General features: G+C 34.8%; 1 protein-coding gene across 2 annotated transcripts in view; it reads left to right on the top strand.

Moving 5' to 3' along the window:
• The window catches only part of LOC128225104 (calcyphosin-like protein), a 28,144-nt gene extending 12,588 nt beyond the window's left edge, over nt 1-15,556 (top strand). The window contains exons 2-4 of one of the 2 annotated variants that reach the window (XM_052935136.1): nt 1,986-2,054; nt 2,657-3,038; nt 15,000-15,556. In XM_052935136.1, coding sequence (XP_052791096.1) covers nt 2,678-3,038; nt 15,000-15,244 — 606 coding nt within the window. In that variant the 5' untranslated portion in view covers nt 1,986-2,054; nt 2,657-2,677 and the 3' untranslated portion in view covers nt 15,245-15,556. Of the gene's footprint in view, nt 1-1,985; nt 2,055-2,656; nt 3,039-10,719; nt 11,127-14,999 lie in introns of those variants that run through there. The other variant, XM_052935135.1, reaches the window with a different exon arrangement.
• Nucleotides 15,557-15,815: the final 259 nt, after the last annotated feature.

Raw genomic sequence — 15,815 nt, 5'->3', positions numbered from 1 at the left:
ATATATATATATATATATATCTCGAAGTCTACTCCGAAGAACAGACACAACACATTCAATTTTCACAGAACCAGGATAAAGTCATACTTCATTGAGACCCGATGATTGAAGGATCTCACGACCTCTTGACACCCAGTTTGTGGTGGATACGTTGTTATCTACATTATAAATTTTATCAAGTAATATAGCATTTAAAATACAGTTGTCTTGCTTTACTAAGTGGAGCTTAAAACGTATTTCACCATTCTAATATGGCGTTCAATGTACAATGGGAATCTACCCAATTCTCCATACAAGGCCAAAGTGTTAGTGGATTGTTAACATCTAAAACCAATTTACAAAATTTCTTATGCACTCTCTTTGAGACCTCCGCATTCATAAAACCCCACACTTCAGAATCGTAGTTTAAAACAAATAACAAATAGGAGTCAAAGAGGTTAAACATGCTATTAATTGGAACTTTCATATTAAGAACTAGCCCCATAAGTGAGTGCAGTGATCTCAACCCCTTTCCGACTAGACACAGCTTATGGTATACCGGAAGGTCCGACAGCGACAATTAGGCAATCGGCATTGCTCCAATACGATGCTAACGCGTTAACAGGAACGACACTAGTGTTGGGAATCGGACAGAAAAAAAACTATCGATAATCGATTATTAATCGATTTAATTATTATTTAATTTTCTTTGGTCATTTAAGGCATGCGGATACAGTACATGCACCAGTTTAAAGCACCAATGTTCCCTTACAATATTGTGTGTACATTTCTTTGTATAAATTGCATTTTTTATTCAAAACGCAACTGTCCTTTAGTGTTTACAAGTTACTATTACAGAACATGAGACCACAGGCTCTAATTTTTGTGTAAAATAATATCGAAGAAAGATATCAATTTGTTTTTAATAATCAGTTAGTAACAAGTACAACAAGCAGTTGATCATTCTATATATTTTCAAGAACATATCCTTTCAGAAAACTGAGAAAACTAAATTATTACATGGTAAGAAGTAAACGGGAACATTTTTAAAAATCACTTTTAAATCACAAACATGAGACGTTGAGAACCAATATTTTAGCAGTTAAATTACAAAGAAAATATGTAATAAAGTACTGCAGTAACATACTGACTTGATAAGAATATGACTAAATAACTTTACATAGTAACACCTTAACTTTTCAACATGAACTAGCATTAACTAGAGAAAAAATTAGTCGGTAGCGGTTACGTCCCTTGTTTCTATAATCGATTGTTCAAATTTCACTATCGATTGTCGTCGACGTGGGCCTTTCCGATCAATTATCGATTATAATCGATCATCGGCACAACACTAAACGAAACGAATGTGTGTGATTTAGCACTTTATTCATACTTGATATGTAATTGATACCACACTTGCTATAATGAGCTTCATCATTCTCGGCTTACCCACTGTCACAAAAAATAGCTAGTGAACATGTAGATATTTATTAATATGCTAATGCGTTAAACTTAAAACTCAGCAATACTTTGCCGACTTTGTACCTGTTTCTGCAGGCGATGTTACATATTAATGTTTGTACCTCGGATATTGTACAGGATTATATCGCAAAGTTGAACCCTTCGCTTGTTCTGAATCCTCCAGACAGTGTGACCTTTGCCTTTTTCAATGTTGTAACAGTATTGTTTATTTTATTAATGATGCTATCGAAAGTTCATTATCATATTGATATACGAAGTTGCTGTTGTTATCTTGTTTATAATCAATTTTTTTTTTTTTACTTTTTGTGGACTTAAACGCTATTTCACTATTTAGTGAGTTTCAATTAGGTCATGTTTTCAAATACATAATTTGCACTGCTTGTTGAGTTAACGAAACGCTTCCATTACGTAGAAATAAGTTAAAACAGAAGCGATGTGATCATATACAATCAATATACATTAGCGGAATAGTGCTGTGGCATCACATGCAGACTGAATTATGTATGACAACTATTAACTTTAAGGACGCTTGGTGGCATGCAAAGAGAGGTCCCAGTTACGGATTAACACCGACAGATAGTTAAGGAGTTAAGGTGGGTGATTAAATCATTGTGCACATAGATAAAATGTTTTATAGACTTATAGGAATTAATGATCCTTTGTTATGATCCTATATTTCTGATATATACAATACATTGATCATATTTTAAGCTATTGTCATATGTTCGACCTTCATACAATTATATTATACACTGTACTTTCCTGCTCACTAGTCTCAAACGTAACTTAGATATATACTAATATATCACATGTAATAGGCAGTTTTCTATTTGATTGTCATAGATATAAATTTGCTTCGTAAAGCCACTTGCGCAAGCAGAGACTATTTTTCACGTTTGTTTTGTTTTTCGTCTTGGTTTCTTGTTCGAAACAATGCACAAATACAATATTTATTGTGTATCTGCTACCTCACACTCAATCTGAGTGACATGATTGTTTTAAGCACGAAATTATTGTTTTCATTGAAATAGAAATTAAGTTAAAAGTTAGCTTGATCCTTTAATATTGGACTAAAGATTGTTCGAGAAAATTGGGCGAGGAGCATATGCTTAAGTTTTCGCATCATCTGTTTATAAATGAACAAGGTCATCACTAATTTTACTGTTGATAAACCCTGTGTTGTTTAATTTTGTAGTATATTCGACCCAGAAGCGAAATGTCTGAGACTGCAGAGTCATTGATTGAATGTCTACGGGCACGCTGTCTGCAAGGCGGCTGTCAAGGAATAAAGGGGCTCAGCGTCGTGTTCCGTGCGATGGATATTGATTACTCAAAACGGATTGTCTTGGAAGAGCTCAAGGACGCGCTGGAACGCTTTGGTATCAAAATGTCTGACGGTTACCTGAAGACGCTTTTTGATGCTCTTGACGTCAATAACAGTGGTGGGATTGACTTCTGTGAGTTCATGCATAAGTTGCGCCCACCCATGCGTCAGTGTCGTATAGACATTATAAATGAGGCGTTTGACGTTCTTGATGTCAATAAAGACGGCGCAATCTGTCTAGATGACTTAAATGGTAAGAAGTCATTATGTAGTCGCAAAACTTTTGGTTATGATTCGTTATGTTTTATCATCGATACTAAATTAAAAATGAATTCACCACTAATAAACATGTTTTGGACTAAGAATTTTCACTAAATCTAAAATGTCTCTTTCCTTTAAAAAGACTTTTCATATTAATATTCACCATAATGTTACATTATATGAAACAGCTTTAACATATAGAAGTTTCATATATGACCCCATTAGAAACTTGTTCACCCTTTTGTATTTCTTAAAGCACTTAGTTCATATATGCACCAATACAAAGTAGAGGGATGACATAAAGGTACGAGAAAACGTTGACGTCATGACGTCAGTAATGACTTCATTTCCTGTAGGAAATGTTTTCAAGATAGTGTCTTCCAGATAACAGTGGTCAGAAGTGGGTCGAAAAGCAAACCATCCATAACCGATTGTTAAAAAGGCAGCACCAAGGCTTATAGGGAACTTGTACCAAAAATGCAGACTTATTCAAAGGTTTGAAGATACAGGGTCGGTAGAAGACATGCGACACAACAAAACTGGGTGTACATGGTCCGTGTGAAATGAGTTTTAAAGGATTTATTGGACCTTTCTTTTTTAGAGGATGACAATGGCGACGTGGACACCAATTATACATGTCGTTACCTAAGTGTTTTGAAGAATACATTCTTACCAGGATTAGGAAGGAAATCTATTTATGTACAAACAGCAAGACTGAGCGGGCCCATACAGACAAGGATGTCATTTATTGATTACAACACCTCCTCATCACTTAATTTCATTTCAGACAGATTATGATAGGCCAGCTCTATCTCCCGACTTGAGCCCACATGGCACTTTACTATAAGGGTATCTTAACGATGATGTATACTTGTAAAGCTGACTTACTCACAACTGTTACTGATGTCATAAAGGTAAATTATATGAGATATATATCAAACAAAACTTTATTCTGTCTGTAGTTACTAAAGGATATGAAATCTCATTTGTCCAAACTATAAAGTCGGAATTAGAGGTAGATAATATGATAATCAAGGCATACGAACAATATATTCAAACGTCTGTACAAGAGTTAAGTCAAATGCACTGTATCTATATTTTTTGGACTAGGGCACTTGTGGCCTAGTTCATAGCGATACTCGCGAAATCTGAATTCTCAAGCCGCATCTGGGGGTTCACTGACGTAATGTATTCATACGCTGTATTTTGATTGGATTGCCGTTAGCGAATTTGAATAATCAAAGTAGTACCAGAACTGATTACAATGAAAAAATCCAATAAAAATAGTTCTCCTAACAATTCAAGCTAACCGTATGTTCTTTTAATGAAGCAAAAGAATTTCATACGTAGCGAGTGAGTTAATCGGGTTAACTACATGAATGTTCTTGCATACGGTCAGATTACATGCAATAAGAATATGAACATATTGGAAAAGTACGCATCCAAATTTTCCCGTTCAATGCTCTGTATTGATAGACTAGTACCCTTTATCCGAAAAGAAACCAGTATCAGATAACCGCGGTGCCCATCGCGCATTCGAAATGTCTTGTGAATTCATACGTAAAGCGACTAAAGTGTGCGGTCTAAATAGAAAACAACCAGGAAAGTTTGTTTAAAAATAGTATTGTTAATATCCTTTGTATAGAATGTTGGTATTTATTTATAAACACGATATCAATGTTAATAAAAAAAATCCGAAGTCGGTCCCTGTTCTTTTTTTCGACATAATTTGCATGTTTCCGTGATATTTTCTTTTCGATACAAAGTTTATTTTTTAACTAATCATTGCATGGCACTAAGCACTTTTTCAAACACAAAATGATTTTTGGTATTTATTGTTCAAATACTATTAATGTTAACTAAAACCCATATGCCGCGTACCTGTATAACTTTATATTTTTGAGGAAAAGTAAATCAGGGTACCAGTCTACTGTATTGACCTCTTTAACTCTGATCAGAGCGGCCGAATGATTCAGACATGTATGTTATCACTACTTCCGGATGCTGATGATGTGAATTTCATACGTGTTTTATTGAAGAAATTTATCAATAAAGCCGCCATTGAATGATTACCACCATCAAACGGATTTATTTTCATCTTACCGTGGTTAGCATTTTTAATTTGACACGTAAATTTTCAAGCAATACAAGTTCGTTTGATAAAATCATGTGATTTCAATTTTGCAAAATGGAGATAAAAAATATCAAATATGCGCATACTTATTTATGAAGTTTCATTCTAAATGAAGCCAAATGTATGAATATGTGCACATCATCTGGCTTATAAATAAGACGATTGTTAACCTATGTGCATAGAAAAGTCTTGGAGCCACTCTCAGTGTAAGTACATTTTGTTCAATGACATTGTGATAAACCATCGCCGTAGGTAAAACAATCTTGCCTGCTCAATTTTGATTTCCTCTCGTATAATGCACCAGTCAATTGTTATCACGGCCCCTTGGGGATATACCAGGGGGAAGGGCTGTGTTTTAACCTTTCAGGTATCCTCGTAGCTAAAGAACTTCACCGAACACATTATATATTACATTTTGGACTTGTTCAATGTGTTGTAAACATAAAAAAATATCAACATTAAAAGTATGGAAGCCGGAACTAGTGTCCTCGCAATGCCGGGAGATTGCGGTGGTTTTGTCTTCCCGCAAATTATATCAGGGAATTGCACTTACCCCTTAGATCTCCGGGGTGCGGGGTTATTCACGGAATTTTACCACCGGTGGGGGGGGGGCGTGGTTACAATTGACAGGTGCATACTTTACAAGTTCGCTATATAGAAAATAATTACATCATTGAAAATCTTCTCTGAAACTGCAAATAACAGACCTTTGATATAAAAGATTTGATCAAATTAAAGAAGTATGTGTACTTTGGTTAACATACGACAAAAACGTACATTAATTTGTACAAGTCTGATTAAACGACTTTGAGAAATTCAAAAGAACTATGACTTTATCTGATTTAACGGTTTAGCCCCACACCCCGCCCCCCTCACTCTACACACACTTAACGAGATTTTTCAAATTTCCTTTGCAGCTTGCAAGCAATTTAAGTCAAAAGTTTAAGCAAGCCCATTAAACAGTGATCCCTTGTGATGTGAGCCGATTTTTTTAATGCTTAGAACATGGTTGTCAACATTCCCCTAAATGAAGCCCTAGTCCATCAGTGCTTTCAGCACTTTGATTTATCTTTAGTCTGCCACTTTCAGCTAGAATTCGGCACAACTGATAAATAATGGTCTGTTCCTTCTATTGTATGTCTGTTCATAACACTTACATATAAAATAAGTACGTAGAATTACGGTTAGTTTAATACGTATTTCTGATAGTCAGATAGTCAGTTTTCCATGATGTTAATATTTGCTGTTTCAGAAACGAGCACAATATGGCTTTTTTAAACGGGAACATAAATGTGGACAAATTAGATAAAACATATACATGTAAAATACAACCTTGATATGTCAATAACTATAACGTATTCAAACGACATTCAACACTTATTTTGATTTCGGATTTATATAAAATCAGAACGATTTACACAAGTCCAATAGAACAATACCATCTTTACGTTGTTTTCTGATTTATTTTAAAGTTACAGCGAGGATACCGACACTAATATCAAGGAAGTATCTTAGTAAAATGCATGTTACATTCAAAAAGAAGTGGAACTCATCTTCTTGAAGGTTGCAAGATGGGCGAATCATTTAAAAAATATATCTATACGTCTTTCAGTTTCAATACTGATTATGATAACTCTATTTGCTCAAAAACACCCTAAACATCTCAATATTTTCACAGTTTAATCAAACTGAACAAAAATAATATGTAAAACAATGCACAAAGTCTCGACGTGTCAACCATGAAGTTTTGAACAACTAATTAAAATCATTGATTTAAAAGTCTCACAAATCAGGGCATTCACCAACACCTATAATTAAAGTCTTTATATACACTATGAACCTATGTAGTGTATCACCAAAACAGTTTTTAAACTAATCTAACCTGATTCAGGATTTTAGTGATTTCGCTTAGGCCGGCTACATATAGTTTCGCTTTGTATAGGTGTATGTCCTATGTAGGCAGTTACAGATGTACTCTTTATTTCCACTTGAGTGATTATACATATACAGTTATTCACATGTTAATTTAAGTAATAGATAGCATTATGAAATATTTTAATTTACTTACCTTATGCAGTTGATGTTTATGCTTATTAGATCTTTAGTTTAATTTTATTGTTTGGTTTGTAATATATATATGCATTGAATCACCTGAAAACGGCCGCCCCTGATCGCGCATTTTGTAAATTTAGGAATTGGTTAACCTTTTCAAAACATTAGTTTAAAACTCGAAAAAGGAGGCAGCGTGAATACTTTACCCAAACGCCAATTTGAAAAGGTCAATGGCAAATGGAGGCCCCGACTCCAACCTAACGTCATACTCTGGATATAATATACAAGTCGACGGTAAAATCAGCCTCGCGTGTTTCGCGTCTTTCCGAAACAGTGGAAACAGATGGATTTCAGATAACCTAAAAATAGATTCTGCATATCATTAACTGACCACGTGTACAAGCTGGGGGCAAAACATTACTGATAAGCCCCTCCAGGTTAATACATGTTATAGTACAATATAGTTCAATGGTCTAGTTTACATGATAGAACGTTATGTCAGACATCAATGAATTGAGTTATTTAAACAAGTTGATTTATCAGATTATGCAAGGAAATTATCCTTCAGTAATGTAGCAATGCCAATATATATTCTGTTGGAGCAGGATCTTTACCTGATCCTTACAAAATAACTGCAAGTATTAGGGAGTAAATCAAACAGTTTAACAGTTCATGTTCAGAGAGACTTTCTTGAAAAGATTAACAATAAAACTACTAAAAGTGTTTGTGTCAGATATTATCCCAGAGATAATAAAGAAAATTGAGTCAAACTTAAACTATTTTCAGTATTTGTATTTTCATACAGTATATAAACAGAAAAGAGTGAAAATAATAATAATTTTGGCAGTTTATAGCGATAAACATAAAATAAACAATTAAGACCACAAATTGCTTTGCGTTTCTTGTTAGATGTAAACACCTAGTTCTATGTAATGATTGAAGGCATCAAATTGTTATTCAATAAAGTAAGTTGATTAACAGGAATACTTGAGTCCAGTATAAGAAACTTCCTCATTCTCCCTATGACACGCTTAACATGTATTCTCACGTGTGAAAATTTTCTGGACGGTTCATTGCAAGAAAGTTGTTTTTTTGCCCGGTGAATGAAGGAATCCTAAGTACAGTGCCGGAGTAAGATTATGCGGGCGTTTAATAAAAAATACAAAATAATAGATTATTGAAATAACTTTGTTGTAACCAGGTTCAAATGCCTCATGTATATTTGATCGTGCCACATCCCTCTCTGGCCAAACAATTAATTGTTTCAAACATTTAGCTAAAATTGGTACCCATGTGTTCCAAATTCGAGGAACTGTTGCCCCCGAAAGTGTTAATCTATATGATATGTCTTTGAGACATAATCCAATTTTCATTAGGACAATCAAGAGGTGGTCTTTAAATGAAAGTCTTGCCAGTCTTTTTTTAAAGTGACACTCTGATTCAAAATCAATACATGCACATGTATAACAAACTTAAATTTTGAGTGATTAACCTTTAACTTGTAACTTAATCATGCTTTATGAAAACTATTCATAACTGATAACAAGATTGTAATCGTGTATTTAATATCTGAAAACGCAAGATAAATGATTTGTGAGTGCTGAAAGATTCACTGCGATCTTCTTTTGTCTAAATAGGTAGAAATCCCGTGTTTTCTGCACCTTTCTTTCAAACTCAACTCGGTATTCTTCATAAGAACCATTGTTTTCGACATGCATTTATCTCCTTTTTTATATCAAAACATTTATACTAATTCTGGTAAATCTTATTTGGGAGAGAGAGTGCAACTTTAAATACATAGGGTTCTATCGGAGTATGTATCCACAAAATCACGGGATATACCTGTAAAAAATGTCACCTTGGTGTTGTCTATATTGTCATATGTTACTTCAGAATCTTTTTTTTTCTGTATTGTCTGCAACAGCCTACATATGTATTCAATGTGTGTACTCAATGGCTATTTAGGAAATCTGTGCAAAGATATTCCCTTTTCTTTGTTTTGTCTATTTGCACACCCAACAACAAATACACTATTTACCATTTCACAAATTTTACTAACAGAAAACATGTATAAACTGACCATACAAACACCAATGTATTGAATTTACTACTGGGGGCTTATCAGCAGCAGAGCGTTCTTGCCCCCACTAAATAATTCATGAGTTGTTCAGTCAGCCATGGTCTTAGTGAAATCCATCTTTGTTAGCAGTTTGAATGGGCTACCGAAATATGTAGATTTATTTTTGATAAAGCAGACTTTCGCAATTTACCGAGAACATGGCCAACCAATTAACAAAAAATGTCCGAATACAGTGACGTATTCAAGGTCGTAGGTATAATCCCCGAGGCTACCGCGCCCATAAGAGACCTTCTTAAAAGGACGTAGAGTTTCTGTCGGACGCCCCATAGGGTAAGCATTCTCAAAGGTCAAGATAAATAATAACACAGGCCCCAGTGATAGGTTATCATGACCCCTAAAAGCCGCTTGTTGTCGAAACTGATGCAAGCAGATAATGGGCTATGTTGTTGTCTCATGCAAGACGAAAAAACCATCGCGTACACAAGTAAGTCATTAACGCAGACTGAAATAGGTTACGCTGTCATAGAAAAGGAACTATTCGGGATCTCATTTGCATGAAAGAGGTTCCATCAATTATAACCAACGACAGAGAGGTAATTGTGCACTGCGAACATAAACCGATTTCAGCAGTCATATAAAAGCCATTGTCGGCTGCCCGCCGCACCTTTCTAGAAAGTTATTCGCACTGCTAAAATACAAGGTAAATGTTTTCCAGGTACCCGGGGATCAGTACGTACTGCGGTAAAATATCAATACATGTGGAAATATTTCTAGTTGCTGATAGATAGTATGGTTGTTTTGTTAACGTTTCATTATTCAAACACTGTTTACTGTATGTAATTATTCAAACACTGTTTACTGTATGTAATTATTCAAACACTGTTTACTGTATGTAATTATTCAAACACTGTTTACTGTATGTAATTATTCAAACACTGTTTACTGTATGTAATTATTCAAACACTGTTTACTGTATGTAATTATTCAAACACTGTTTACTGTATGTAATTATTCAAACACTGTTTACTGTATGTAATTAAACACGAGTGTAAACAGTGGAACAACTGTTTATATTGGCTTTTCAAAAAGCTAATAAAAAGCGCAAATAGTGAACTCGATGATATGAAGGGAGCGAATTTTATTAAATATTCTAGACTTATACAACCATGTGGCTTAATGAGCATAGTTTAACAGGCCAGGGAATCGCGGTGTCTTTTACCGTTTCATAATTCACATCGATTGCTCCCTTACTGTTTCCTTGGAATTAATGATGCTCACCAATCAATAACTGTTCCGCAAGATACAAGCTGAAGCGACAGCATTTTACGATTTGAATATTGGAAGGGTTGAACTTACGACATTGACATCGTATTTTGCCTTCCACCAGTGAAAACATCTAACTGGAAATAACGATAGTACCATGTACCGCGGATTTTCAACAGAGAAAGCCACAATGGAGGATAAAGTACGCAGCCTGATCGATAACCTAAGGGGTCAATGTTTAAAAAGAGGAGTCGGCGGCATTAGGGAACTTAGTGTGGTATTTAGACGGATGGATGTTGACTTTTCTAAGCGGCTGTGTTACCAAGAGTTCGAGGAAGGCGTGAAAGCCTACGAGCTGATAATGACAAACGAAGATATTGATTTACTGTTCAATACGTTTGATACAAATAAAAACCGGCAAATTGACTTTTTGGAGTTGGTTGCCAAACTGCGACCACCTATGTGCCAGGCGAGGAAGAATGTTGTCAACCAGTCCTTTGATAGACTAGACGCCAATCAAAATGGCATTCTGGAACTGGAAGACCTCAAGAGTAAGAGATGCATATGTTGTTCGTAAATAGTCATTAATTAAACTAAACATGGAATCCGAATATTGAGAATGCAGGTCAAGCACATTTGATGGTAAGGATGGTCTGTTGGTATAGGTGTCAGCCATTCACCCACGTGGTTATAAGCTCGCACCCAGTAATAGAGACATTTTTCATGACCTCTCAAAACGGACACCAATGAAGGTCTCTACCAATGAAATGGACTCGAGTATAATTATATAAGCGTTCATCACAATCGGGTTATAATAAATTGGTTTAAACTAAACTAACGAACAATTACACGTTCAAATATGTGTTCGATGCTTGCTGGAACGTATTGAGTAACCATAAAGAACTATGTTTTTACATATTGCTGTAAATCCTACTCCTGCTGTCTGAATCTAAGTGCAAACACATCCATACATAAACACAACAAGTACACTGCTTGAAGTATTATAATCAAATTCAAACGAAGATGGCTGACAAGCCCCTAATTGTTCGAACACACGTAAGTCCCTTATGACAGGATCAAGCTAAGCTTACTATTTTTTTTATTTTTTTTTATTTTTTTTTTTTTGGGGGGGGGGGGGAGGGGGGTAAATTTGTTTATTCAAAGAGTTCTGAAATTTTTAAAGATTACTTTGTAAAATGAAGTATAAGCAAGTACATTTATTAAATAAAATAAGATACTAAACCTTGTTATGTTTAAGATGTTTTAGAGCCAGACTAAAGTCACTTCGCTTGGGTTGATTTTTATTTAAAGCAATTCATGTGCCATAGATTGTACTTATAGAAATATAATTGCATTAATAAAGGAGCGAATTGTGAGGTTGATGTCAGTATCAGGGTAATGACTGCAGTTGGACTGGTTAAAGTGTGTGGAGTCCACGTGTACTTCAACCAGCCCATTTGCGTTCATATCCACGGTAATGACATCAATCTCGTTATTCTTTACTTATATTTACACCAATAGCTCATTATTTCTTTGTTTAAAATACTTCATTTCATTTAAGAAAATCTTACAGAAGTTAATTCTAACTCATTCCGTTAATCGAAGACCCGACCGGTAGCGCAAGGACAGAACATTTTGAGCATGTTCAAACAAAAATTTATACCGTCGTATGCCTTGGCTCTTTTTTCGCCGATGTTCTGTCGATGTACTGCCGTTCTTAGCGACGTGATACCAAATTGGCTAGGTGTGACAGGCCCTTAAAATAACGTTTGTCGTGGCATAAAATCCATAATAACATTGATTTGTTGTTAACATAGTTGAGGCTAGCTTATTATCTAACATTGTATCAATCCAAACGTTTTGTATTTTATTTTTATACATAGAAGCTTTTGATTCTGCTTTCGTTTTTTACCACACTGCCAATTAAGAAGTGTGGTATTAGTTTTCCCATTAAATTATCATTATACGCACAGAAAGAAATTACTAGGGGTTATATAAAAAGTGTGTTGCATGTAGCTCCAACAAATATTGCACCTACACTTATATGACTTCATAGGACTGTTGGTTAGCACGGGCTGTTGTGCTTCTTCGACTTGTCTGACATTTTCATCGCACTAACAGGTGTTATGCCCCTTGACTTTGTAAAACAGTGGCATGAATAAGTTGTGTTCTTGTAACTCTTAAGTGTTGCAAGTATGTGCTTACTGTAGTTCGGCGAGCACAATTGTTTATTGTCTTAAACCAATTAAGAAATAAATAGCAGGTTGAAAAAGCGACTTAAAATTCTTATTACCCTACTTCCAAAACAGAAGTGTTAGCTTTGTCCTAAAGTAAGTCCATTGCAGCCCAAAATGAAAAGTTTGTTTATAATGTAAAGTTTAAATAGAACCCTCATATACTATCTTTCTACAATAATGTAATGGATATCATAGCCCCCGCTTGCAGACCTAGTTGATCCGGGCTCGATTTCTGCTACTGGCGACACCACTATTATTTTATAATGTGTTTTTCTTTATTTTATATAATTTTTTTTTATATCTTTAAATAATCACATTGACATTTGTTTTTATATGACATCAAAACAGTCTTTAAGAAGTGTACGTGACAGTAAAACGCAGGACACAATATCCACGGTAAACCGTAAACAAATGTTAACATGTTAGCGGAGTGTAAACAATTAGTTTTGTTAGATTTTTTTTAATTTTTCGTAATCAAAGCAGATGTTTTAATGGATCACAACCCATAAAGTTAAGAATGTGGGGGCGTTCTATCACATTTTAACATTAACCACAGCCTACGGTTTGCCAACCTTTAAAATATTTGGTCTTGACGCAAAGTCGTAAACTTTGATTTGAAATATATTTTAAAACAACTATGACAAAAGAAGTAAGGTCTAAAAATAATATCTATCGCATTTAATTTCTTATTTGTTGCAAACCCAGATACCATTTTGGTCTTTATTTTTCTTATAATAAAGGTACAATAATAAGAATAAACTTAGCTAACATTTACTCTTCATCTGTTTAATGTTTCCAATTTATGTTTAAATAAGCGCAGGAGAAACGCGCGGGTTAACAAACAAAGAAAAATCTTGATAACAGAGCAGACACGGTTTCATACAAAGAATCCATTAACACGTCTTAGCAAACTCTACATATGATATATTATTCATCAGTATTTCTATTATTTCCTGTATTGCAGTTATGAACGAGATTATGATATCGATGCATAGCTCTTAAAGAATACTATCTTGAAAATGTAGAGGTTTCCTTAAAACAGCATAAAAACATGCTACAATGATGGAACAACGCAGTTGCAGAGTTGGTGTTGGCTCTGAGAAATAAGTATCATGGAGTCGGAGGAATCAAGGAGATGAGTGTAGCATTTAGACACATGGACTTGGATTTTAATAAGCGTTTGTGTTACCAGGAAGGACTTAAGGCATGTTGACTTCAAGAGTCTCGGTTATAACATGTGCTTGCACTTCCATGCCTTTGACACTGATCATGAAGGGGAAATATACTTTTTTGAGTTTGTCGCCAAGCTGCGCCCACCTATGAATACTGCACGAAACCATGTTGCCAATGAGGTGTTTGACAAATTGGATGCAAATGACAACAATGTGCTTGAGACGGATGATCTGAAAAGTAATATCGAATTCTAGTTTTAGCTGGTGTAATTTCTCGATTGAATAGGAAGACAATAATTGTGAAATAATGCATTGTGCTAGGGGAAAAATGCACAATAAATTTAAAATATTTTTACAAAAGAATACGTATATAGTGGTTAAGTCGCTGCATACAATGTAATTCACTAGCTTGAAAGGATTTTTATGTATCTCTGGTATGATATGAGGCGGACACGGTCGTTAATTGTGCCATTTATGAAATGCCTCTTCACGTTTATGCATTACCAAATTGACTCGCATAAGACGGCCGCGATGGCACTGAGAAGAGGGTGCTTATTTATAGTTATCAACAAAAAATAATATCGTTAACCGTCTGAAATGTGGACTTTTTCACCATAGAAAATGTAATTAAATTTTATACGTATTCTGTACAACGTATATGATGGCGTAATCAAACGAAATAATAACGTAAATTTCCATTATTTATTGAAACAAACGTTTTACGCTCTAATATTTACACCTCAACTTCCATTCCTTAAATGAACTGCCTTTCGGCAATTGCGTTCATCAATCGATACAAAACTTATGTAAGCAAGGTTTATTTAGAAAAAAAAGCATATTTATTGCGTATTTTATTGCGTATTTTATGCAATACTCGACATATTTCCAGTTTAAAAACTGAACTAAGCAACAACAATAACAACAACAACCACCACCACCACCACCACCACCACCACCAACAACAACAGTATTATAATAAACACTTAAAGTATTAATATATTTGTGTACTTTTCAGTTGTATATTCTTCAAACGCGAGGAAACATCCGAAATATATGTCCGGTGAATGGACGGAGGAGCAAGTACTTCGGAACTTTTTGGACAGTATCGATACTCCCGGTAACCCGGATGGAAAGGTCACGCGCGAGGAGTTCTTGAATTACTACGCCGGAGTCAGTGCTACAGTCGACGATGACAGCTACTTTGACCTCATGATGAGAGCATGTTATGGTCTTCCAAACAAAGGCGAAAAAACAAAATAGTGCTCGCAAAATACATTTTGATAACCGATCGCGCACCTGTTTATGTTTCAATGTAAAACATTGTTCCTGTAACATTATGGGTATAATTCCTACAATGACAGTGAAAAAGGATGTGCTCTAGTTTTCATTGAACTTCTTCATTCGATGTTTAGCAAAGTGTAGCTTGTATGACAAAATATACTTTTATCTGAAAGCAAATTGCATATTAGTACATTAAACTAGTTTAAGTAGTAAATAATTATATATTTATGTCTATACATCACGGATATAATGTGCAGTTGTATTGTTCTTTAATAAATACACCAACACCCATTTGATTGAATATAAATATCCGCTGATGAATAAGAGAAGGAAAAAATAACAAAGCGTTAAATCGATATGACCATTGCCGGTTTACAATTTGCTCTGCGTTTTTTTTATGTTATTTTCGATCGCTAATCTTTCAACGGCACAGTAGGCACACGCTCTCCATCTTTCATTGGTTATAATTATAATAGTGGTTGGTCCTTCTAGAACAAATGTTTAAAATCAATGCCTCTACTTGGTAAAATTCATTAGCATTAGAATATGT

The sequence above is a fragment of the Mya arenaria genome, chromosome 2 (genome assembly GCF_026914265.1).
Source record: "Mya arenaria isolate MELC-2E11 chromosome 2, ASM2691426v1".
Taxonomy (NCBI): Eukaryota; Metazoa; Mollusca; class Bivalvia; order Myida; family Myidae; genus Mya; species Mya arenaria.
This window is presented reverse-complemented; position numbering and strand designations above follow the sequence as displayed.